At 36.4% G+C, this 23,791-nt stretch overlaps 4 protein-coding genes across 4 annotated transcripts; 3 read left to right on the forward strand and 1 right to left on the reverse strand.

Annotated features, from left to right (window-relative positions):
- The first annotated feature begins 2,423 nt into the window (after positions 1–2,423).
- On the forward strand, positions 2,424–16,158 carry LOC103404519 (MADS-box transcription factor 14-like). Its single transcript, XM_029097527.2, has 7 exons — positions 2,424–3,313; positions 12,752–12,833; positions 13,430–13,494; positions 13,564–13,663; positions 14,462–14,503; positions 15,577–15,618; positions 15,745–16,158. Exons 1-7 carry the CDS (start codon positions 3,129–3,131, stop codon positions 15,904–15,906), a joined length of 678 nt encoding a protein of 225 aa, XP_028953360.1. The 5' UTR covers positions 2,424–3,128; the 3' UTR covers positions 15,907–16,158.
- A 2,161-nt stretch (positions 16,159–18,319) lies between these two features.
- Positions 18,320–18,835, reverse strand: LOC103404186 (uncharacterized). Its single transcript, XM_070816889.1, has one exon. The coding sequence runs from the start codon at positions 18,703–18,705 to the stop codon at positions 18,496–18,498; it is 210 nt and encodes a 69-aa protein (XP_070672990.1). The 5' UTR covers positions 18,706–18,835; the 3' UTR covers positions 18,320–18,495.
- Positions 18,836–20,215: 1,380 nt separating this feature from the next.
- LOC103404185 (uncharacterized) lies at positions 20,216–20,698 on the forward strand. The gene has a single exon (XM_008343073.4). The coding sequence runs from the start codon at positions 20,368–20,370 to the stop codon at positions 20,578–20,580; it is 213 nt and encodes a 70-aa protein (XP_008341295.1). The 5' UTR covers positions 20,216–20,367; the 3' UTR covers positions 20,581–20,698.
- Positions 20,699–23,201: 2,503 nt separating this feature from the next.
- LOC103404183 (uncharacterized) lies at positions 23,202–23,675 on the forward strand. The gene has a single exon (XM_008343071.4). It carries the CDS (start codon positions 23,327–23,329, stop codon positions 23,531–23,533), a length of 207 nt encoding a protein of 68 aa, XP_008341293.1. The 5' UTR covers positions 23,202–23,326; the 3' UTR covers positions 23,534–23,675.
- The last annotated feature ends 116 nt before the right edge of the window (positions 23,676–23,791 follow it).

The raw sequence follows: 23,791 nt of genomic DNA on the forward strand, positions 1-23,791 counted from the left end.
ATTATATCTTCTTGTCATATGAGCTTATTTTAGGTAATTTAAAATGAGGCTGAAGTAAAAACCAGCTCAATCCAAGTCAAACCAATTCAAGTCAATCTATGTAATTAGTCCAAACCAAGTCAATCTTATGTATCAAAATATTTAAAAGGGTTTGTAATCAGTTGGTTAAAAATAATTAGATTTGTACCGATGTTTTGAGTGCAGTCTCCCTTCTATAGCTAGTATCCCTTAAAAAATAAAAAACAATAGCACACACAAATAAAACAAAGGAAAACTAATAAAAATGACTTGAAAACTTTGAGTTTTAATGATAAAGACAAAATAAATGGTAAAGTGAATAGTATCAGGTTTGACTTTTTAGTGTAAACATTTGGTTTTTCGTTAAAGTGAACAGTACCGTGGGCTTTTCGTTAAAACTCCCATAAAACAATCATAGTATAAAAGGTTCATTAGACGGCTAGATTTGCATAAATAAAATATATTTATAAAATTTTAGAGCAATTTGAATACTTTTAAATTTCAGGTAGACGGGCGATGATCCATTCCAACAACACAGATATTGTTCCTACTCGATCATCTGCTCAATCCGTCAGGTGTGGGGTTTTAATCCAAAAGGCATCGGTGTAAGTTAGAGTAGGGTAATTCTATTTAAAGGGCTTGTTCTCAAGCCTTCTGGCCGATGTGGAACAGATGAATTCTAACACTTCCCTGCACGTGAGAACCCATCTAATAAGTCACACGTGAAGTTCCACACATCAGTAGCCACGTGGAGCCAAGCCGAGGCTCACCCTTTCGTGCTGGGCCAATGGCACATGACATCTTTTGGTCTACATGGAGCCATGTCGGGGCTCACCCATTCACGCAGGCCCAAAGGGGATCCTTCCGTTCACGTTGTAGTACGGACCCGTCCCTTGTCTCTGATACCATCTTAAATTTCAAGTAAACGGACCATGGGCCCACTCTAACAACACTGATATTGTTCCCACTTGAGCATCTGCTCAATCCGTTAGGTGTGAGGTTTTAATATAAAATGTCTTGATGTTAGTTAAAGTTGAATAATTATATTTAAAAAACTTATTCTCAAACCATCTGACCGATGTGGAACAGAAGAATTATAACAAATGCGTAATTGGTCAACACACTCATAAGAGTGTACACTGTAAAATGTCGAATAATACTCAATTGTAAAAAGAACTACCTGACCAGTGATGAGACTACTTTGTTTCCATCGCACATAACTAAAACCAAAATAGAGAATTTACCTTTAAATAGAATAACTTTATTTTGTTCCGAAAAATCAGAAAAATATCCTATTTCCTCAGTTAGAGAAAATTTTCATTGTAATCATAATACAAGTGGTACATCACGTGTTTTTATATAAATGGTAGAAAAATTTATTTTTTAAATTATTAACTTTTTAACACATATATCCCACCACCCTTGTTAGCTTCCTCAACTCCCACCTGCCAGTTCCTTGACGTGTGCACCAACAATAAAACTTTCCTCCTATGGGTCCGGTACATTCCCTAGAAACCAAAATAGTTACATTAGAACAAAATAGTAATATTCACATTACTTCAGTTTTACTTGATGTTTCAAAAGAGAATACCTGTCATTTAGTATTACGGTATAGTAATATTCTTCTTTACTTATAAGGGAGAGATCTTACGTTCTATTTTCACCAAATGTGAATTTGAACCACATTTATTGCTAGTATATTGTGAGGCTTAACCCGCATTCCTACTTTCTTAGTGTACATAATATCGTTTGTTTAAGCAAGAACGGTGTACCTTGATAAGGTTTAAATATTTGGAATTTTTTGCTTTATATATATTTTTTAACAAATGATATTATATATATTAAGGGAGTGAGATGTGGGCTAAGCCTCAAAGTGGGCTTAGCTAATTTGCATTTGGTGAAAATCAAATCTAAAACCTCTTACTTACTAGTGAAGATAAATACCACTAGACCGTAGTACTAAACGGTTTTGTTTTATACATGTTAACTCAAAATTTTAATTTACATATTTAAATATAAAAATTCAACCACTTTTCTAAAAAATAGTTAAGAAAATATATTTGTCATCGTATATGAAACTTACATGTTAGGTGATAAATTATACATGTGAAAGACGAATATACAAAAATAAATAAAATTTAATCTCTTATCATGCATAAAAATAGTTCAACGAAATTTCATCTTGTACACGTTTATGAATCCATACTGGTATATATGCTTATATATATATATAGTACTCGTAACATAGAATAGTTCACATAGTTAACTTGTAAGAGAGCTAGAAGAAAGTATTGAGATAAGAATTAGGAGTAGGAAAAATGAGAAACAATAAGTCATTATTATATTTAAGCTTAAAAATTAAATAAAAGATTATAAAAATAAGCTTGATGTGGATAATTAGTATGTGAACTTAAACCAACAAATTGAACAAAGCTTCACTTATATCAAGTTGACTGTTCCAACGGAAACGTTATATAGTACGACTTTCGAGATATTTCTCCTCTTCTTCTCCCACTCTCTATCTCTCTCTCCTCTCTTATCTTTCTCTCCCGATTCAAAATATCTTAACTGAGTCGAACCGAGTCGACTCACCCAAGTTGAATAAGCTAAGGAGGAGATAGACGGGGTCGGTCACGGTTTCCATGTTTTGGGAATTAGGCTTAAGTAAGTAGAGTGGATGATGGAAATCAATCGCGCTGTTAAAAACATCTGATCAACCGCGGGAGGAGTGCACACGTGGCGGCCAGAGATGCAGCGTATATTCGAGAGACGGAGGAGGCATGATATTTGGGGATAAAAGGTAAATTCCTTAAATGGTAATGGGGTTTATGTCCAACAGCACCACAAGTACGACTTCAAAAACAAGCAACAGCTGGGAGGAGCTACCGACTGACTGACTTACCGACCGAGCTATCAGAGTTAGAGAAAGCCGGTCGCGAATCTAATTTCTCTGTAATTAGTACAAAACCCCTCTTTCTTTCATTATTTAGGTGTCGAATTCGCTGCTGCTGCTGCTTCTAGGTTAGGGTTTTACATTTGGCTCCCGGAAACTAGAGAGAGAAACAACAGAGAGAGAGAGAGAGAGAGAGAGCAAGAGCAAGAGCAAAGTAATGGGGCGAGGGAAGGTGCAGCTGAAGCGAATCGACGACAAGATCAGGCGGCAAGTGACCTTTTCCAAGCGGAGAAGCGGGCTGATCAAGAAGGCACGTGAGCTGTCGGTGCTCTGCGGGGTGGAGGTCGGCCTTGTCATCTTCTCCACAAAGGGGAGGCTCTACGAGTTCTGTAGCGGCTCGAGGTACGCCCCCCACTTAATTTCTTCTTCCTTCCAAGTTTCGACCGCCTTGTTTTTATTTTTATTTTTATTTTCCGTGGTAAAAAAAACAAATACTTTAGCTAATAGGAACTGGCCAGCTGGCTCTCGAACTATCTCTTCTGTATGTATGTTTCTCTCTGCAGTGCTAGGGTGCTCGCTAGCTGCCGCCATCTTTGTAATTAAAAACTTGCCAATAAATGGTTCCATTTGTTTTCTCATGTATAATTTTATTTTGTGTATTTTCGTCCCTTTGTAGGTTTTGTTGATAACTTGATATGGATGGAAATTTGAAAGAATCCTTTAAACTAACTTCTCATAAATATCTTTAGCTTTCGTTCCCATAAATATCTCCTTTGCTTACGAAGGTTTCGAATTCTGAATTTCCAGCCTACTCCCACCCAATATGCTTCCATCCAACGCTCGCCATTGGACCAAATTCCCACTAACTTTGCTTTCAACGTTTTTCAAAATTTATTATTATTATTATTATTATTACTATTATTATTATTATTATTATTATTTGTTACCTCTTGCATGAACAACACTATGGTGTGTGTCGAACATTTGACAGATGAATTGGAGCATCCATTGTCTACCGTTGATAACGAATAAATACCTTTAGAGCAACCTAGTTGTATTGAGATTGAAGCTAAAGATGATGATCATTAAAAGTACTTAAAATATTATATTAAAAGTACTTAAAATATTATATTAAAAGTACTTAAAATATTATATTAAAAGTTGGGTTGGAAGAAAATGTCACCTCCATACTGTCCATTGCAGTGTCCTTAGAGAATGACATAGCATCAATCTCTTCAAACGCCCTCGGGAGGACCCGATTGAGTACTTGTTATATGAGTACTATCTATATAAGACGATAAGATAGTGACGGTGCGTACTCTATATATCTAATATTATTCCTTTTCTCTGTCTATATTATTAATTTTCTATGGGAAAATGTATATACAGTTAATAAGATAGTCAAGGTGCGTACTATATATATAGCCAATATTATTCCTTTTCTTTTTCTATATTGTTAATTGATCACTTAAATAATGTGTGATTTATATTTACAGTTTGATTATCGACTCTAGTAAGACAAGAGAACATTGCCCCCTAACTTGAGAAACAATCACATACCTCATCTTATCATTGACTAGCTTATCACATACCTCAACCTTTCATATAGATTGATCACATCTAATTTGTGAAACAAAGATGTGATCGGGAATCCAAAGTGTGGAAAAGGAAGTAAATAATACTAACTAGCTGTCATAAGTAACTAAAATAGCGATTTATCAATATAATCACCATTTGTCCGATAGAAGTTGTGTGTGACGCTTGCTATGTCGAGATTCTAGTATGCACTCATGTATTAATAGTTGTGCGCATTGTATTCAGGTGAGTTTGTGAGTGTATAACACTGTCAAGTGGTGTTTCCCTCACATGAAAGAATTCCATCAAGAATTCACTGAAAAATAGTATTGGACGATATGTTAAGATGATAAGGAAAAGTTTTTGGGACGATATGTTGAGATGATAAGAAAAAGTTTTCAGGTGCAATTTGCTCATCACCTTCAAGTGGTGGTAATGCTCGTCACCTTATTTATTATCGTTGGATGAGTTTAAATTTTAGAATTTGTGTCTTATCTCAAAATTTAAATCTATCTAACGGTGATAAATAAGATAGTGGGCACCACCATCGCTTGAGCATCGTGAGCAAAAATATTCTCAAAGTTTCCATATGCATAAAGATGAAGGAGTGGTATGGCAATAGTTGAAAGAGTAACGTCCAAATTGCCATGCATGCATGTCGTGAGCATGTTCGAGATGAAGTTTGTTTGCGAGCTGCATGACGTGAGTTGGCGAAGCACTATAGGAGAATGGATCATGTGAGTAGCCAAAGTCTAATCTCCAGCATATCTGATATCGTTTTCGGGTTAATAGGAGGTGAAGGGTCTAATTCCATTTGTTCGATTTTCATGGTTTTTGCGTCTTAAGAACTAATTAATTAGCTTGCTCAGGTTTGTTAACCATCTTGAACTGAAAAATGAAAAGAAAAAATAAAAATTAGAAGTTACCCTGTAGTGAGTATATTTGTATATCATCTTGCATGGCCAATGATGTTATTACAATAATTTAAACATCAACTCTGACTGCAGAAAGAAGAAAGATGTAGTCCATTCTATGAAGGGCGATGGTACATATGTTTATAAAGCTCAATACAATCTTGTGCCATTACAGGTATACAGCTGGGAAAGAAAGGATCAAAATATTGTCGTAATAATATAACTAAAATAAAGGACCAAGATCAAAATCTATGGCATTATTGTTAAAACAAATCACCTAATATAAAGACGACAATCTGATTAATTTTCTATAATTTTTTTTAAAAATTTAAATCTAGTACTCATATGAGAGAACGTTAAGATGGTTAAAGACTTAAAAGTATATACTTACATAAAATACAATAAATATTTAAATAAGTTCAACATGCATCTAAATAAAATATGTGTAACTGTAAAAATTACAAAATCTACGTGGAGCGCATGCCAAGTAACTAGGAGTTAATTATGTTCTATGGTGGTTTAAGTGCTGATGTGGCCGTGCCAATTTGCCGCCAAGCTCGGCCAGGTGAATAACTTGAATGTGGTGATGTAATGGAATGCGCTGCCAACTTCTGAGTCAAGTAACTCCAGCCGAAGAAGGACTAGTCTTGACCTTCAGTTCTAGAACTAAAGACAAGGTTATGCAAATCACTATGAAGTTTTGAACCTGTGCACCGAGTTTGGCGGCCTCAACTATGAGATTCCTCCATATCGGTGGTATGTTCAATAACCATATCAATTGACATGGTTTTTACTTTAGAGACCGTGTTTCGGCCTTCTTTGTCATTGGAACATTCCCTCGACAATCACCTCCTGAGTCAATCTTTATAATTGTCTTAGAAACTTTAACTTTTTCTTCTAGGCCAACCAAATTTTTAGAAAGAATAGGTGGATTGGCTTCTTCGTGAGTCAAATAAACAATCTTCTCAGGCAAAGGCTTGATTATGGCTAGAGCGAGAATTTTCCCCCACCCCTTACCCCCCTCTATGACCTTTTGATCTAACCATACTTTAAATGGAATTAATTTGTCCATAGGAATAAAAGGGAAGCTTTTCTCATCTAGCCATTGTTTTGAAGGTTACATGAGCTTTCACTTTCTACATTTGGGATAAGAATTTTCTCATCTCTTATGTACATCAAGAATCTTCTTCACCTTCTATTCCTTTTATCCTCCTTACTTTTTTGAATGAGCTTCTCTAGTTGAGCTTGAGTCTCGTCCAATCGGCTGAAATGAGATGGATTGGAATATTGAAATATCATATGGGCTTCACATATTTGCACAAAGGTCCCATTGAGCATACCAAAATGTTGATTTTAAAAACTATAAAGCCTACATGGCACGTAAGCCAAATAACTAGGAGCTAATTACTCATTTGGTGGCTTAAATGATGATGCGGGTGTGCCATCTCGCTGCCAAGTTCGGCCAGCGAGTATCTTAAATGTCATGATGAAATGTAACACTCTTGGCCTTGAGTTCTAAAACTTGAAGGGAAGGTTATGCAAATCACTATGAAGTTATGATCTTGTGCACTAGGTTTGGCAGCCTCAACTATATTGGTAAATATATAGGTTGGTTGAATCGGTGTCGAACTGTATGAACAAAGATACTCGAAGAAGATGAGTCTCTTAATCGTAAAGATGGTTCGACTATTTGTGTGCTGAACTCTAATGTAACCTCAGAGTAACCAATCATAGTACATATCACTTTGCCAAAAAGGCTGATGAAGTGATCTCTTTTGGCAAAAGAGTAAAAAACTGTTCGCCAGCCAAGACTTAAGATAAAAAAATCAGCCCAAACTTGAGCTAGTCCTTGTCTATCCAGTCGGTCAAAACTCTTAAGACAAACTTACTCTATGAATTTGGACCCTGTTTATCCAATCGGTCATTTATACTAGTTGCTTTTGAAAAACCCGTCTATCCAGTCGATTGTCATTTGTTAGTTGCCAACCCAAACCTGTCTATCCAATTGAAGATTGTGTTGGCGGTTAGTAAGTCAATTTCACAAAAAGGGTGTGAAAATATTTCGCATAGAGCGTTGATTTGTGTGTTAAGTTGAAGGTCCTTTTCTTTTTGCCCACATACTTGTATTTATGGGCATAAATTGCTTGATATTCAAGTTGTACTAATACTATAGAGTCTGATAAAATTGCAACTCCTTGAAATATTATCTTGATATACTTGAGAATATCTTCAATTTTCTCATGGATAATCTGTTCTTTTTAACTCATGATCAAGTCCAAACCTTATACTTGATTATCTCCATATTATTAGAGATAATCGCATTCACCGCATGTCTAGCCGTGACCTCAAGATGAGTCTTTATCGCATGAAATATTCGACTCCTTAATTATCCCTACTCAAGCATTTTCAAGAGAATTTCCAAGAACACCTTAGACAATATTATGATTATTAAAACCATAATAATATCTAGTAAAGTTATTCAAAATCATCTTGATCTTTTAGTCTAATGGCTGCAAACATATGGGCCAACATTGTAAAATCGGGTATAAACAGTATGATAATCCGCTTACATAGTTAGAGTCCTAGGTTGACCTCATATCTCATAGTTTACCATCTGACTTCAAGTTAAACAAAAATTACATGATATATTCGAGTTTTTGACATTTATTTCAAAGAAGTAACTTAAGCTTTTGCAATCCAAAACTATTGTAGAAGGTGAATATCCAATCCAAAACAACTAGTAATAGAGGAATAACTCACCTCTTCACACTCATTGGTGTTCTAGGCGAATTTTCAAACTTAACAGGTAGGCAATGTAACTAGTGACATGGAGCATGGCTGACTGTGAGGCTTCACACATGGCCAACTTGCTTTAATACCATGAAAGAAGTTGAGGTTCCACCTCAAATTGGAAGTAGCTCAATTCCTTATAAACCTTTGCAAGAAACAAGGTTTTTACATATCCCTGTGTGGGATAATTCTTCACAACGTCACACGTTTCATTACATATACCTACGCCGTACCAAATACATTAGCAATATGCTTGAAACACGTATGGCTGTTGGCAACACATATTAGCTAATGTGAAGTATGTATGACCGTTTGAATTCACACGTGAGCCAAAGTGCTTTGTTACAACAACAAAGCCTTATCTACTAAGTGAGGTCGGTTGTATGAATTTTAGAATACCACTGTGCCCGGTTTTGTCCTAAGTTTTTCGTTAGCTCCAAGTATTCCATGTTTTTTTAAGTCTATTTCCAAGTCTTCCTAGGTCTTCCTCTGTTTCTTTTACCCTGAACCTATATCTCATAATCGCACTCTAACAGGAGCATATGTAGGTCTTCAGTTCGCATGTCCAAAGTACCTTAATCGATGTTCTCTAATCTTATCTTCAATTGCGGCGCTCCTTCTTTATCTCGGATATCCTTGTTCTTAATCATATCATTTCTCGTGCGCCCACACTTCCAATGAAGCATTTTTATCGCCACTACACTCATCTTTGCATGTGATGATGCTTGATCACCCAACATTATGTGCCATATAGTATTGCTAGCCTTATTGTCATCCTATAAAATTTTCCCTTAAGCTTTAGTTGCATACGATGATCGCACAACACACCTGATGCACTTTTCCATTCCATTCATCTAGCTTGTATTCTATGATTGAGATCTCCATCTAATTCTACGTTCTTTTGCAAGATAGATCAAAGATAACAAAAGCATTCAGTCTTAGGTACTTTCTAATCTCCAATCCTCATCTATATCTCATTTAGATCCCGTTCCCACTAAACTTGCACTCCATATACTATGTCCTTGACCTATTTAAGCGAAGACCTTTATATTTCAACACCTTCCACCAAAGGTTAATATTCGCATTTACTCCCTCATGCGTTTCAACTATCAACACTATATCATCTGTGAAAAGCATACACCAAGGAATATCATCTTAAATATGTCTCACCAAAGCGATATAATACAAAAAAAGAAATAGGGAGAATAACCCAACTCCTTTTAAGCACTTGCAAGGCTTTCTAACTTTATGATGGGAGACAATGCTTCACACTCTCACAGTAATCAATTGCATACCACGTCGTGCACATCATTTGGTCTATTTATGTTACATTATTTTTGTCTCAAACGTAGGGTCTCTTAAAAATGTTCACCTAGAAAGTACTTTTGCTTATAAACACTTTTATTAGATGCAAATCAAAAGTTCTAATAAATACAAGTGCTTCTTAAAAAAAAAAACGCTTAAAACTCTTGAAGAAACACTTGCTAGGTGTTTTTTCATAAAAGCACTTAGAAATGCTTTTACAGTATAGAAGCATTAGCTCTTCATATTAAACATTGACAAAACTTCGTTTGTTAACTTAAAAGGGCTTGAAACTATTCCTAAAACACTTCGAAAACATGCATTCCAACTGCAATGTGCAGCTTAGATTTGATGTTTATCTCTAGTGGTGCAGTATAGGGATAAGGCCCCCTTAATCAAGTTTCCATCCTTGACCATCCATCTTAAAGTGTCGCCGAAATAGTCATGGCATGCACATTGAGAGTAAAATCGTAAATGTCACTCATTTAAACCTTCTTGGGGATCTACCATATGCATGGAATGGTGAATACCTAAAAAAAATGTCGTTTTTCTATGTTCATCTATTTGGCTTTTCCGTAACTTAGGGTCAAGGGTCCTTAGGCCTATTTGGTGGGCTGGTTGGCATACGTTGTGATCAATTAAAATGGACTTGATTATAGTCTGTTCTTTGTTGTATCAAAGTATGAGATAAACATAATTGGACATGATGGGTTATGAATCCACAATAGAGTGAGTTATTCAACTTATCTCTATACATGAGTCACAAGTCCTGCCTAACCAATCTCTGTCAATCCAATCCTATTCTAATGCCTAATCTCATCCAGCCCACCAAACAAATCCTTGGCAGTTACATGTTTAGGCTCTGTAGGCAGTGTCTTGGACACTCCCAACGAAAATGTCTATAATATATAGGTCTCAAAATCCAGAGAGGGAGAGCAGCCCTTGGGATTTTTTATTTGCATAAAGCATTGAATAAGATCATAAGATCAGTAGGACATCTCTAAGGCTACAACGAGAATACAAACTAAAGAAAGTGTATGAAAAGACTAGTTGATAAAGGATTGAGAGAGTAGAAAAAAAGACTCGAACACATAGGGCCATGAAGCTCATTTCCTCTTTTCAATCCTTGGACAAAGCTAAAGTTGATCTTTATAGATTCTTCCAACTCATTGAGGTCAACATCCACCCTTGAAGGAAACAAATTACCCTTCTTTCTATGACAAACTACAATTAGTCCATGTAGTTTGCACAAAATTTTACTTCTACCCTTTTAGTTTCAATTTTCTTCAATTTGGGTCCCTATTGTTTTCTATTATGTTTCAATTCAAGGATATCTATTAAATTTAGCTTTGATACCATGTTAGATTATGAGTGCTCAATGCAAACTCAATTGGAAATACGTGGAAACGCCAAGTTTGAGCACTTAACGCAAAAGATACTCCTTGTATGCCACAATCTCCCACTTGGGAACAAGTGTTTATGTTGGGCCTAACATGTCCTTAGCCTAACAACTGTTTATGTTGGGCCTATCATGTTCTTAGGGCCTAACATGTCCTTAGCCTAACAACTGTTTATGTTGGGCCTAACATGTCCTTAGCCTAACAAGTGTGTATGTTGGGCCTAACATGTGCTTAACCTACTAAGTTATAGTATAAGCATGTAAAATACAATTGGCAATCACAAAGAGGTCCAAGAGACCTTTTAATACCTAATGCCAAACTTCCATATCTAGTGTGAGATATTCTCAATAAGGACACACACAAATGTCGAGCCCAAAGGTTAAAATTTCATATCCATTTGGAACATGGCTAAATTAGAAGCAAATATTGATCTTGTGTCTTTTTGCTCTTGACAATTGATTTAGATTGAAAACTTACATTCTAATACGGTGACGGAGTATGCTATTTTTATGTTTAATCATCACTCAATACGTTTTTCACGTGTTAAGACTCTTGATCCCTACATGTGAGGAGCCGTGTTTTGAGTTTTTTCTACAATAAAAAGGGAAGCTTCGCCTTGGTTTTTTAAATGGTCTTAAGCCCCTTCCCTCCTATTTCCAATTGGTTTTCCACAAATGTGAATGTTGGTGGTCGAACTCATTCACCAGCTTTCTCGCAACAAATGGAAATCGTACCCTTAAGCAACGCTTGAGATTCGGGCTGACTTCACGGCAAATTAGATTTTGGAGTTGAATGCTTTTGGACCACGAAGGAGCTAGCTTTTCAATTGCAAATGACATTTTGAATTGAGATAGCTGCAAGCTCGCCGAGTAAAGACTCTGGCTTAGGCTATGTTTGGATTAGGGATGAATGAATTAGGGACAATGCACTAAGGTTATGTTTGGGTGAGGAACTTGCAAATTTGAAGGGATTGAAGCCAAATTACTAACAGATGGGCTACATTATGTGAGATGTATAGAGGATTTGAAATACATTTCATGGGTATTACAAAGGCATGTGAAAAGGATTTGCAAATCGCTTTTAGAAGGATTCATGAACAATCCAGCATACATGTCTTTGTAATGACCATGTTGTGCATTTATACTTACAAATGGTTACCTCACATGAGGAATTTGTTAATACTTATTTATCTTTATAACGATCATGTAGTGTATTTCAAATTCCTCAAACTAATATTACGTAGCCTATTTCGATCTATTCCAAATCCCTTGATACTTGAGCATGTTAGCAAACAATGTGATTTGTCACAAATAGAAAATAAACACGTAAATCAAGACTTAAGTAATAATCTAATCATCAACATCATGTAATGATTTAGGAATGGTAAGCCAATGATGATTTTTCGTATTTTTTTAGTTAAAGAATCATTAAAGTGTTAACATGAGAAATGAGTGGATCCCGTTTTGGGCTTTAATCTCCAAAAGAGGTCCACTCCTTACTATTTTCAAAGTTTTTGCTAAACTAGCTAGTGAATAATGTCAAAAGCTAGTTGCCTCAACTTAACATCTCCAACAACTCCCTAATGCATGCCCTAAGCCTTCTTTTCTATATGGGATCTGGGGTGGGGTGGGGTTTATGCACGCTTCTTGTCAATTAGTCTTAATCACGAAATTCCACATTTCTTAATTTACTGTTAATCACTAGCACTAGATGTTTTATTTCAATTGGATGAATTATGTGCATATAAATGGCATCTTTTCTACTGTAAGTGTATTTATTTCTTTCAAATTAATCAATGCATAAAATAAACTTGCTTCTGACATATATATTTTTTTTCTTGTGACCCTTTTCTGCTTCAGTTTTGCAAAGCTTCTGGAGCGTTACCAGCAACATAATGCTGAGGAAATTGCTGCTTCCAAGAATGCTGGTGATACTGACAAGGTTAGTCAAATGTTTTACCCTGCACAAAATTAACAGGATTAGAGTATTGAAAAATCCTATATGTTAATCCACCAAGTTATCGAGCTCGGTGATGCTCAACTTGGCTCACATGTAAAGCCCTAAGATAACACGTGCACTGAGCCACATGATGTGTGTTGTCCACATGATTGGCTTGACTGCCTCCAAACGAGATGAGTGAAGAGATGTGAAAGTTGTTCATATTAGAAAGTAACGGAACTTGGCAAAGGCTTGTAAGGAACTAATTTGGTTATGGGTGGTGCTCCACTTCTTCTATGAAGTGAGCGCAACTTGGCCCACCTTTGACCAAGTTGCACTAGTATTATGAAAGAAGTTGAGGATCCAATATTTGTTGTTCTTGAATCAAAGGTGGGCCAAGTTGATAGTGAAAGAAGTTACTGAAATAACAGTTCAACCAATTTAGTGTATTTGTTAGGACTTCAAGTTTTGTATCACTGTCAAAATTACAAACACTAGTAGCAATACTTTCAGCCTATGTTCTCTGGACAAGAACAGAAGTTTATCATTTACCAATTACCATATCGTTTCTTCTCACGTTCTGCTAATCTCGGGTGCAGAAGCATAATTTGGAATGCAGTGGTCTCCGTACAGGCGCTAGCCGATCTCTGAAAATGATTCAAAGGTAAGTATCATGTACAGAAGCTTCATTACATTTCACCAACGTGACTGGGATCTGATTGCCTTTATGCAGTGATATAGAAGCACAAGACCTCGATAATCTAGATGTTCCAGAGCTCACCAAGCTTGAGGAGGAATTGGATGCAGTTTTAAGACAAACAAGATCAAGAAAGGTTTATTAATCTTCTTTTATTCTTATATAGACCATCGTTAACTAGTTCATATTCTGGTTTGCTGTGACAGCTCATGGAAAAATAACCTAAAAGTTTCACTTAGACTGGTTTCGGATATAAACCTGCATATATAGTTTCTGGTTTTGGAATATAAACCTGCATTTCAATTAAGTACCTGGAATCGGAATATAAACCTGCATATATAGTTTCTGGAATCGGAATATAAACCTGCATTTCAATTAAGTTAAGTACCTATTTTTCGGAATATAGACCTGCATATATAGTTTCCTTTTCTAGCTGGGATTGCGTCGGTGATCAACAATTGTGTTAGTGGTAAGTTCTGTTGTTTCCATGATATCAAGGTATTTCTTCAGGTTTGGGGTGAAATTTAAACCACAAAATATATGATTCATCCATTGAACTGCAATTTTATGACACAAGTTTTAGTGATATTTGATAATTTCAGTAATTCCAGAGACTAACAGATATGTGCACTAATATAAATTCTGAATAAATGGCAGAGAACAATTTGGCCATCCTAATTTTGGTCTGTAAAATGTAAATGCTTGTATACTTTAGTGGTTCTTCTTAGATGGTGCTCTGTTCCTGTCCCATAAACAACTAGGATTACGAAGAAAAGAAAAAAAAGGGCTTTCGAGTCACTTGACTATCATTGAAATAAACGCACAATAGTAACAGATACACGAAGCGTTTATATAATTTGCGTCGTGTATTGGAAGTACGGTAAGTCTGATAGATTGGTGGTAAAAACTCACTTGAGTGCTGTTGATAATGCAGACACAGCTGATGATGGAAACCCTTACAGCTCTTATCGAGCAGGTACACATTCTATCTATATGGCATCATCAACCTTCGACTTTGAACAGAAAGTGTTTTCTGTTTGAAGAGTGTTGTCATTAATTACCAAGATATATGCTCTGTTTAAGTGGAGATTGAAGGGGTGGGGGTTTTACCGTGCAGTTTTGGTATACTAGTACTGTCTTGAATTTGCAATTCTAGCTAATGGGAGCGCCAATTGCAATCTGTTTGAGGGCATAGTCACGTTACACATGTGCCGATGAGCGGTCCATGTGTACTGTGGATATGCCCTCCCTCGAACTCACAATTCGTGCAGGGACTTGCATTTATGTTGCTTCATTTTTATGTGCTTTGGGAGAAGGGGAGGGGAAAGTGTAGATTAAGATCAACTATATTGATACTAAGGGTCTGTTTGATACTCTACTTGAATACAACTTTTTAAATTCAAAAATAATTTTCAAGTTTTAGAGTTTTTAAACTTAAACTCTCATTTCTTTTCTCTCCCTCCTCCCCTCTCACTCCAAATCTATTTCTTTTTTCTTCTTTCTCAACCCCCTTTCTCTTTTTATTTTTTACCTTTTTCGTCTATTCTTCAATCCGCTCTCTTCATTCTCTCAGTTTTTCCTCTCACTCATCTTCCTCTCTATCTCCTCTGATCCTTTCTTCTTTCTCTTTCAACCAATCATCTCCTACTTTCATTTCTCATTTCTCCTCTTTCTCCATCAATCCCCTCTTTTTAGATCTTTTTGTTCAGTTTAAGTTGTAAGATGTAAATTTTTTAACTTATATACCAAACAAGTTTTTGAGTCTTAAAGAAAATTGTTTTCAAGAAAAGTTCTTAAAAAATATTTTGAGAAATGATAAAAGTTTTTAAATAGAATACCAAACAAGCCCTAATATTTTTCTTATATTCCAGTTGTCTGATCTCTGAGTTTCTGCTGGTGCCGCATATATATATATATATATATATATTCTATGAACTGAATTTATAATTTGGTGCCACTGATATGTTGGCGTAAATATTTGTGGAGATATTTTGAGAGAGTTTTGATTTGAATTTGGTGGATTATATACATGGCACTAAATCTGAGCAGGAAAAACAGCTGAAAGAAGAGAAGCTTCTCTTGGAAAATGAGGTATATAAGCACATATAATTATATATTTCGTTGAGATATTGAAGAAATTAAGGAAGAAATTGTGATAGAAAAGCAAGTAAAAAAATTAACAAGTACTCAGTCACTTGATGGCCTTTAATTTTTCAGATTGCAGCAAAGGAGCAGCAGATCAGGGACCGAGCTGCCGACGAGGAACCGGTTCAGCAGAACACTTCCGCCGCTAATCACACCACCACCACCACCTCCAACAACAACAACAACTGCAGCAGCGACGACGATGTTCCGGCCACCATACTTCGTTTGTTTTGACTACTTTCTAGGGTGTGGGCAACTTATGTACTATACTGTATACGTGGCAATAAGGCGAGGTGACACGTCTACCAACTCTGGGGACATGTCTTGAGAACCGAAATTGTAAGGCAGAGTGGAACCCGCCTCACCGTGTTGTATAATATATCGTGTATGAACGGGATCCCGACTTGAATTTGTATGTAGCGCCACAATATTTGATTTTTATGTTTTCCTTTGATTGGAAATCTTAATGAAACATTTTTGGTACTATTCATTTTTAACGTTAAGAATATTTTTAATCTAAAATGTCACTTTTGATACTATTCACTTACACTTTTATTTTGTTATTTTGATTTAAACTAAAATTTTTGAGAATTTTTCGTTAGTTTTCCTTTGATTTATAATTAAATTTTGCTTTCAAGGATTTAAAGAAATATGGTTTAAAAAGAAAAAAAATTTACCATAAACCGTCACGTCATGTCGCTTATAAAATATAGTTTTTTTTTAAATAAAATCTATAAAATATAGATGAGATCCATATATATTGATGAATTTTAATATGGTTAGTCCACTATTACACTTAAAAAATTAGTATTTATAGCATCACAATTTTGAATGAGATATAACAGCATCTCCAATGAAAAACCTCATTTTAAGGTCCCTACCACCACTCTCAAGACTCTTTTAAGGAGTTAAAGAGAATCTTTTGGTCCCCAAAATAATATTGGCTCCAATAAATATAGTAAATTTTTAAACATGTGTAATAAATTAATGAAACTGTTATTAGCACTTTCAAAATCTCATTCTACAACTCTTCGCAAGTATATTTTTCTTTTTAATTATAGAAATTTTAGAATACAAAATAAGATTTTTAAAATGCTAATAACAATTCAAAAAATTACATTCTACACTATTCACAAATGTATTTTTTTTTCTAATTATAGAAAGGTTGAAGAGCTAAATAAGATTTGTAGAATGTTAATAACAATTCATTTCTTAAATTAAAATAATTATTGTTAATTTCCTAACCATTGATCTAAATGCAAAAGAATAGAAAACAATCCAAGAAGCTATGTGGACCATTTGTTTAAAAATAAAACAAAAAGGAATGCATCGTACTTTTTTTTCTTTTTCGGACGAATTACATCGTACTCTTAGTCCAAAACATAAACGATCAACCAATAAGATGGACTGAATATGTTGGAAAGTGGAACCTTTTCGCAGTGGGTCCAACTAAAAAAAATAAAGAATAAAAACCCACCCGCCCCTTGTGTTTGGCTGTTGGGTTACTAAGAATATGACCAGTTTTGCCCACCACCGTTAAATTTTGATGGATGTCCATCGCCCCTCTACGAGCTTGTCACGTGTCATTTTTAAAAAAAAAATTAATGAAAAATACTTAAAATTTTTAAGTTTTAACGAATGAATAGTATCAGGATTGATTTTTTTGTATAAAAATATGTTTTTCGTTAAAATGAACAGTATCGGGAACTTTTCGTTAAAGTTCCATTTTCTTTAATCATAGTTAAAAGCACATTAAAATAAAAAATATAAACAGTTCTCGAAAGTTAATAGTGGGGAGATGAATTTCCCCCCAAGAATAAGAAGCAAAATTAACGAGAATTGTACGGCCCAAATAAATTTTAGATCAATGATATAATCTATGTGGGCCCAGCTCAATATCTAAGCCCTCCCCAGATTGAATTGAATTTTGTGACGAGAACGGAAAGGATAGGGACATTTCATCAATCAACAAACGATATAAAGTATGGACATATTAGGGTTTATGATTAAGAGTTCAGTCACCAATGCATTGGTATGTTGATAATTTTCATAAACAACCGTAGTGAATCAATCCTTACGTGATTACAACAGTGTACAAATCTACCACAAAAAACGAAAAACACAACGGCTTGTACTGAGAAGCACATAATGTTCTCGCCGAATAGTGAGATCACGTCAAAGTCATTGTTGATAGGCGAGACCACATCACTCATTAGGCGACACAACACTCTCTAAAAGCGGCACAAACAACAAATCAACACTAACCAAAACTAACTAATTCGAAAAAACCAACCGATTGACTATCTTCATAACTTGGGATTAGGATGCCATAGGGAAGACCGCCCGCGACCATGGAGGCAAATTGTCTGCCTTCCTGTTTGGGTGCCGTTCCCATCTCCTCCTATTTTATGCAGCCACGGTTAAGTCACGTCAACATTTTATATTAATTTTTTTATATAAATAATAAGACAAAAAGTAATAAGAATGTAAAATATTGACGTGACTTAACCGTGACTGCACAAATAAGAGAAGATGGAAATGGCACCCAAACAGGAGGGTAGACAGTCTGCCTTGCCGCGACCATACCTCTCCTAGTACGATCCGCAGCTACACGAGTCAAGCAAGGCGGAGCCCAGATTGGACCGAATTGAAGTGAATCTCTTTTTTTTGTTATAATTTGGAACCAAATTAACAGGCAATTAATTTCATAGACAACAGATGTTGATAAAATTAATCAAACACAACGAACTCTTAAATCACAAAACAATTAACGTTTCGGCGGATCAAGAAAACGTAAATGTTGCAGATGTATAGCATGCAGAGCTAGCCCAAGTAGATGTGAACGCCGATAGCGATGAGGAATATGGTGATGAGTCCGAAGTAAATGATTGTGTGAACCAAGATGGAAACCCCGCTAGTCTGCATGTTGTTGAACTCCACCACCCGGCTGTTCCCGGGGAGCTGAAACAGAAGCCCCGGCGTCAACAACACGAACAGCACCACCGCTATCACCACCGGCCCCCAATCCGCCATTCCTCAACTAACTAATTTCACAGTAAGGTCGAGTTTCCGAGCAGATAGAATAATAAAGAAGATGATGACTCGTACGATGGAAGTGGAAATGAAAGGGCAACCGGAAGGAAGGAGCATAAAAGGAGAGAGTGATGGCGGTAAAGGGACAAAATGGGAATTAATGGAGACAAAGAAGTAGAGTGAGCCGGCCTCCACGACGAAGCAGAAGGTTAGAAACTTTGAAATCAGCAGACGGTAGTATCTTTGGACTCGGACGGCTTCCTTGCCGCATTGGACAGCATTACGTGTGCAGCATTACGTGGCACTTTTGTTTGAACCTTTGGAAGAATAAGGATCCTCTCCGAATCTTCTTTGTTGAAATCCTGAGAATCCTGAGAATCATGTTCGTTATCGTACATCGTACGGTAAAAAATCATTATACGATGTACGATCAACAGACGTAATTAGAGAATCTCCTGAACCGCACAAAGAGGATCCTCATTCCTTTTGGAAAATATGGACGGCCGTCATTTGATCTTGGGCCTTGTTTCTTGCTCAAATTCACTTATTCTTGGGCCTAAGCACAGGCCCAATGAAGTAAATTCAATTGTGATCATAACATAAGCACAGGCACAAATTCACTTCTTCTTTTTTGTTACAAAAAACGAAAGCCTTCAAAATCCTCACTGTGTGAGGGCCGCCCTATCCAATCAACCCGGCGGATATCTTCTCCTAAAGTGAGCCCCATGTGGTCAAAATACGTTAATCAAACCCATATGATGGAGTCTATCACCAATATTGATCAAAACCGAGAACCCGTGTGCAACTTTTGGATGAAAATCTCGATTTTGATCAACATTGATACCAAGCTCCACCACTTGAGCATGATTTATTTTTAGGGAAAACTAATGAAAAAGGCTTGAAAATTTTGAGTTTTAATGATAAGGACAAAATAAAGAGTAGAGTGAATAGTATCAAGATTGACTTTTTAGTGTAAAAATTTGGTTTTTCGTTAAAGTGAACAGTACCGGGTGCTTTTCGTTAAAGTTCCATTTTTTTTACCACATGGATCACTGTGATAAATTCCTTGATGTATGCATTGTAGCTTTTCCCTGTAGAAACTGGCCAAAATCAATGTCTTTCCTTTTCCTTTAGAAAGTTAAACCAAACAAGAAAAGCATTCCAAACATATGCAATTATGCATAACCCAACTACAACTTTACACTTCATTTTCCCACATTATTTTATGGCATTTCTGTAAAGACACTCCACCTTCATCGATCCCTAAAAGAGAAAGCGAAAAAAAGAGCTTCTTAAACGAACAATTATTGGAAGCTTAGGAAAGCAAACATCTTTGCTTTGATGCCCATAAAGCCATCCACCACCTTCTCCTAATACCTTTCCCCTCTTTTAATCTCACTCTCTTCTTTCTCACTTAAGCTTAGCATCCCTCTCTCCTTCTTCGCTAAGATATTAGGTTTCGTCCTTCTACTTATTCGGAAACATCACAACACTCTGTTTATCTGTTTCCAAATATAGAAGCCTCTAAGTTTTCTTACCTCTCCTTCAGGTTTCGTCCTTCTTCATATTCGGAAACATCGCAAACACTCTGTTTATCTATTTCCAAAGATAGAGGCCTCTAAGTTTTCTTACCCCTCCATTCAAACTTACCTGGAGAGAAAGATGAGTGCTGATTGGGGGCCGGTCGTTGTTGCGGTGGTTATGTTCATCCTCTTGTCGCCCGGGCTGCTATTCCAATTACCGGCAAGGACTAGGGTGATGGAGTTCGGAAACATGTCCACAAGTGGGATTGCTATTCTTGTTCACGCCGTCATATACTTCTGCATAATCACCATCTTGGTCATTGCAATTGGTATTCACATACATGTCAACTAATCTATATTGTTTTCAGCCACCACTCACAATTGGAGTTGTTTGTTCTTTTCCTTTGATATCGCAAAATACTGTCATATTTTGTAAGCAAACTCCTTATTAGGCTTTTCTTCTTCCCTTATACTGTGTTCCTAGTTTAATGTTTCATATCTGAGTTTAATCTCTGACTAAGTATTCGATCCATTATGTTTAAGTTTTATAGTATCATACACAATCAAAGGGGGGAAACCGGGAAAGTATCATGTACATTGTAATAAACCTAAACTTAATGGAATTGACTTGCAATTTTAACGAGTATTGTTGTCATCTACGCATTCTAAGGGTGAAAGTTTTAGATAAAAACCGAGAAGTGTTATTAGCACTCTAAAAATCTCATTCTACACTCCTCCTCACAAGTGTATTTTTCTTTTCAAATATAGAAAGTTTGGAGTGTAGAATGAGATTTTTGTAGTGCCAATAATAATTCCCTAAAAAACCAGTTTCTATCAACGCAATCTGAAGCTTAACAAAATGAAGCGCCTAAGAGGGAACAGATCGACTCTCAAATTTCGGATATCAGCTACTAGCAAAAGGATTTTCTACATTAAAAACCTTAGACATTCATATCCTTCTAAAAGAGTAGCTACAGAAATAGTTCAGACCACCACACTAGTTGGCTCATTCAAAGTTTGAGCGATATTCTAATCTAATCTAAATCTATCTAATCTAATCTAAATCTAATCCACGAGGGGAAAGATTCGAACTTTAAGTTGAACTTGGCTAGCCTACAATCAAGTCAACAAGTTCAGACCAATGGTCTAGAACAGTTAACAAACAGAAAAATCGGAAAATCTAATTAAATTGCATCAAAATTAATTGGTAAATAGAATTAAAAAAAATAAAATAGAAAAGGGGTTTCTCAAATCCCAGACTGAACAGAATCCATAAGCAAGCAGCTGCATCTCTTCTTCTCCAAATCAGAGAAAAGTTTTCTGCTTTATATTTATATGGAGGTCATAGACAAATAGTACAAGTATTAAGTTACAACAGGGCAGCCCAGAAGAGAGACAGTCCAACATACACAGAGATTCAGAGCGGCGGAGGGTAACAGGATCAGCCGGTATAGATGTGGACGTGGACGACCAGGATGAGAATGGCATAGAGAACGAAGAAGAAGAGAGTGTGGACAGCGATGGCCTTGCCGTTGGTCTTCATGCGCCCAAACTCCAACTGCTTGCCGTTTCCCGGGAACGTGAAGAGCAGCCCCGGTTGCAGCAGGATAAACAGCACCACTCCTATCAATACTGGGCCCCAGTCCGCCATTGCTGCTTCCTCAAAAATCAGTTCTCAGATTAAAGTTGCAAGCTTTCGGTTCCTGTGGCACTTGGGATTCCGTTTTTGGAAACGGTTTTGCAATTTGTGATTGTAATTTGTATAGCAACGAGCGGTGGAGGTGGAGGGAAGGAACTGGAATGTACAGGGGCTAGTGAAGGTTTGGATTCTCTGGTTTGGGTTGCAGGGTAGATTATTGCAGTCGGGACCCACCATCCACTAAGTTTAAAGCATTAATCTTTTTTTTTTTGTTCTTTATATCTTTTGACTAATCTTAGGAGGACATTGATATGGGGTTGTAAAGCTTTAAGCTTGTCGGTGGCATGGACTGATAGACATTCGAATTGAATATGATGGTGGTGTGATTTGGACAGGGATTGAAGCGCTTAACAGCCAACCTTTCAACTTAAAACAAGTGTTAAATGTAACTGCTACTGATTGCAATTGCAAACACCACAATTATGTTCGGTCTGAAAATTTTGGTAAAGTTATCGGATCAAAATAATTTTGTCTATAGAAAATTTGGGTAAAGTTAAACGGATCAAAATAATTTTGTCCTTATATAGACAGTTAGAATATCAGTCTCATCATTTTGTGAAATATGCTCTACAAATAAATAAAGATACATAAGTTATTGGTGTCAATACATGCAACATGTAATTGACTAGCCAAAACTCATTAGATGAGACCAAAATGACAGTGAATGAGATCGAAATATAGAAAAATAGGTCTCAATGAGATGTTTTGTGCGTTGATCGTAAGGATGAGATGATCTGCCGACGCTCTAGAATTTCTCTAGTGAAACATCTCTTCCCACTCAAATTTTCTCTGCTTATAAGTTATGTAACAGTATATAGCCTTGATGGCAGTAGAAAATGAAAATGATGCTAGGCCTTATCCAAAAGTCCAAGAAAGCAATAACAAGTTAACAGCAAATGCAACACCAAAGCATTTAAAATTCAAAGATAAGGCTTATTAAACTGGATTAATTATGCTCTTTCTAGCCCTAAGGGATTCTGTAAGATCCCACATCGTTCAGGAGAATGATTCTTACATGTATATTCTTATCCTTACCTAGCACGAGTCTTTTTAGGAGCTCACTAGCTTCGAGTTCCGTATGAACTCCGAAGTTAAGCAAGTAGCGCTCGAGAGCAATCCTATGATGGGTGACTCACTGGAAAGTTCTCGTGTGAGTTGCCCGAAACAAAACCGTGAGGACGTAGTCGGAGCCCAAAGCGGACAATATCGTGCTACGGTGATAGAAAGGGTCCTGAATGTGGTGGACACCGGGACGGGATGTGACAGATTCTTATTCCCCTCTTTCAGGGGCTTAAATCCAAATTATAAAGCATCCGAAGCTCCTTTTTATATACTTTTGCTATATTCCTTCTCCTCCTCCTCCCTTGTTCTTCTGCTCTGACATCTTCTTGTTTTGACAATGAAAGATTGGGCAGCTCCGCTGATAGCATCCGCGCTGTTTGCGTTTCTTTTGCCGGGATTGGTGTTTCAGATGCCGGGAAAGGAACGTCCCTTGGAATTCATGAACATGAAAACGAGCATCGCGTCGATGTTCTTGCACGCCGTGATCTATGGTTTGCTCCTCATTCTGTTTCTTATTATTCTTGACATTCACATCCATGCTTAGGATCCAAGAAACGTTGTGGTTTTGGCACACCAGCCGAAAGGAGGAGTTAATTCTGTTGTTTTACTTGCTTTTATTAACTATTTACTAGTTACCTTCCTGAATTCTGCTTTGTGCAAATAAGAAATTATAGCAATCTTTTATATTTTGCAAGGGTCTTTATGCTTTCATTTACCTTCCATAATCTGCATAAATGTAAATCTTTCGTGACGAAATCTCGCTAACAAGGATCTCACACAGCAGCAATAACACATGATCTCG

The sequence above is a fragment of the Malus domestica genome, chromosome 17 (assembly GCF_042453785.1).
Source record: "Malus domestica chromosome 17, GDT2T_hap1".
In the NCBI taxonomy this organism is placed as follows: domain Eukaryota; kingdom Viridiplantae; phylum Streptophyta; class Magnoliopsida; order Rosales; family Rosaceae; genus Malus; species Malus domestica.

Excerpts from the sequence above, each read along its gene's own strand:
- LOC103404186 (XM_070816889.1), bottom strand. The coding sequence starts at position 18,705 with ATGGCGGATTGGGGGCCGGTGGTGATAGCGGTGGTGCTGTTCGTGTTG.
- LOC103404519 (XM_029097527.2), top strand. The coding sequence starts at position 3,129 with ATGGGGCGAGGGAAGGTGCAGCTGAAGCGAATCGACGACAAGATCAGG. Across the intron at positions 13,495-13,563 it reads TCTCTGAAAATGATTCAAAG|TGATATAGAAGCACAAGACC; the intron begins GTAAGTATCATG and ends GCCTTTATGCAG. Across the intron at positions 14,504-15,576 it reads TTACAGCTCTTATCGAGCAG|GAAAAACAGCTGAAAGAAGA; the intron begins GTACACATTCTA and ends AAATCTGAGCAG.
- LOC103404183 (XM_008343071.4), top strand. The coding sequence starts at position 23,327 with ATGAAAGATTGGGCAGCTCCGCTGATAGCATCCGCGCTGTTTGCGTTT.
- LOC103404185 (XM_008343073.4), top strand. The coding sequence starts at position 20,368 with ATGAGTGCTGATTGGGGGCCGGTCGTTGTTGCGGTGGTTATGTTCATC.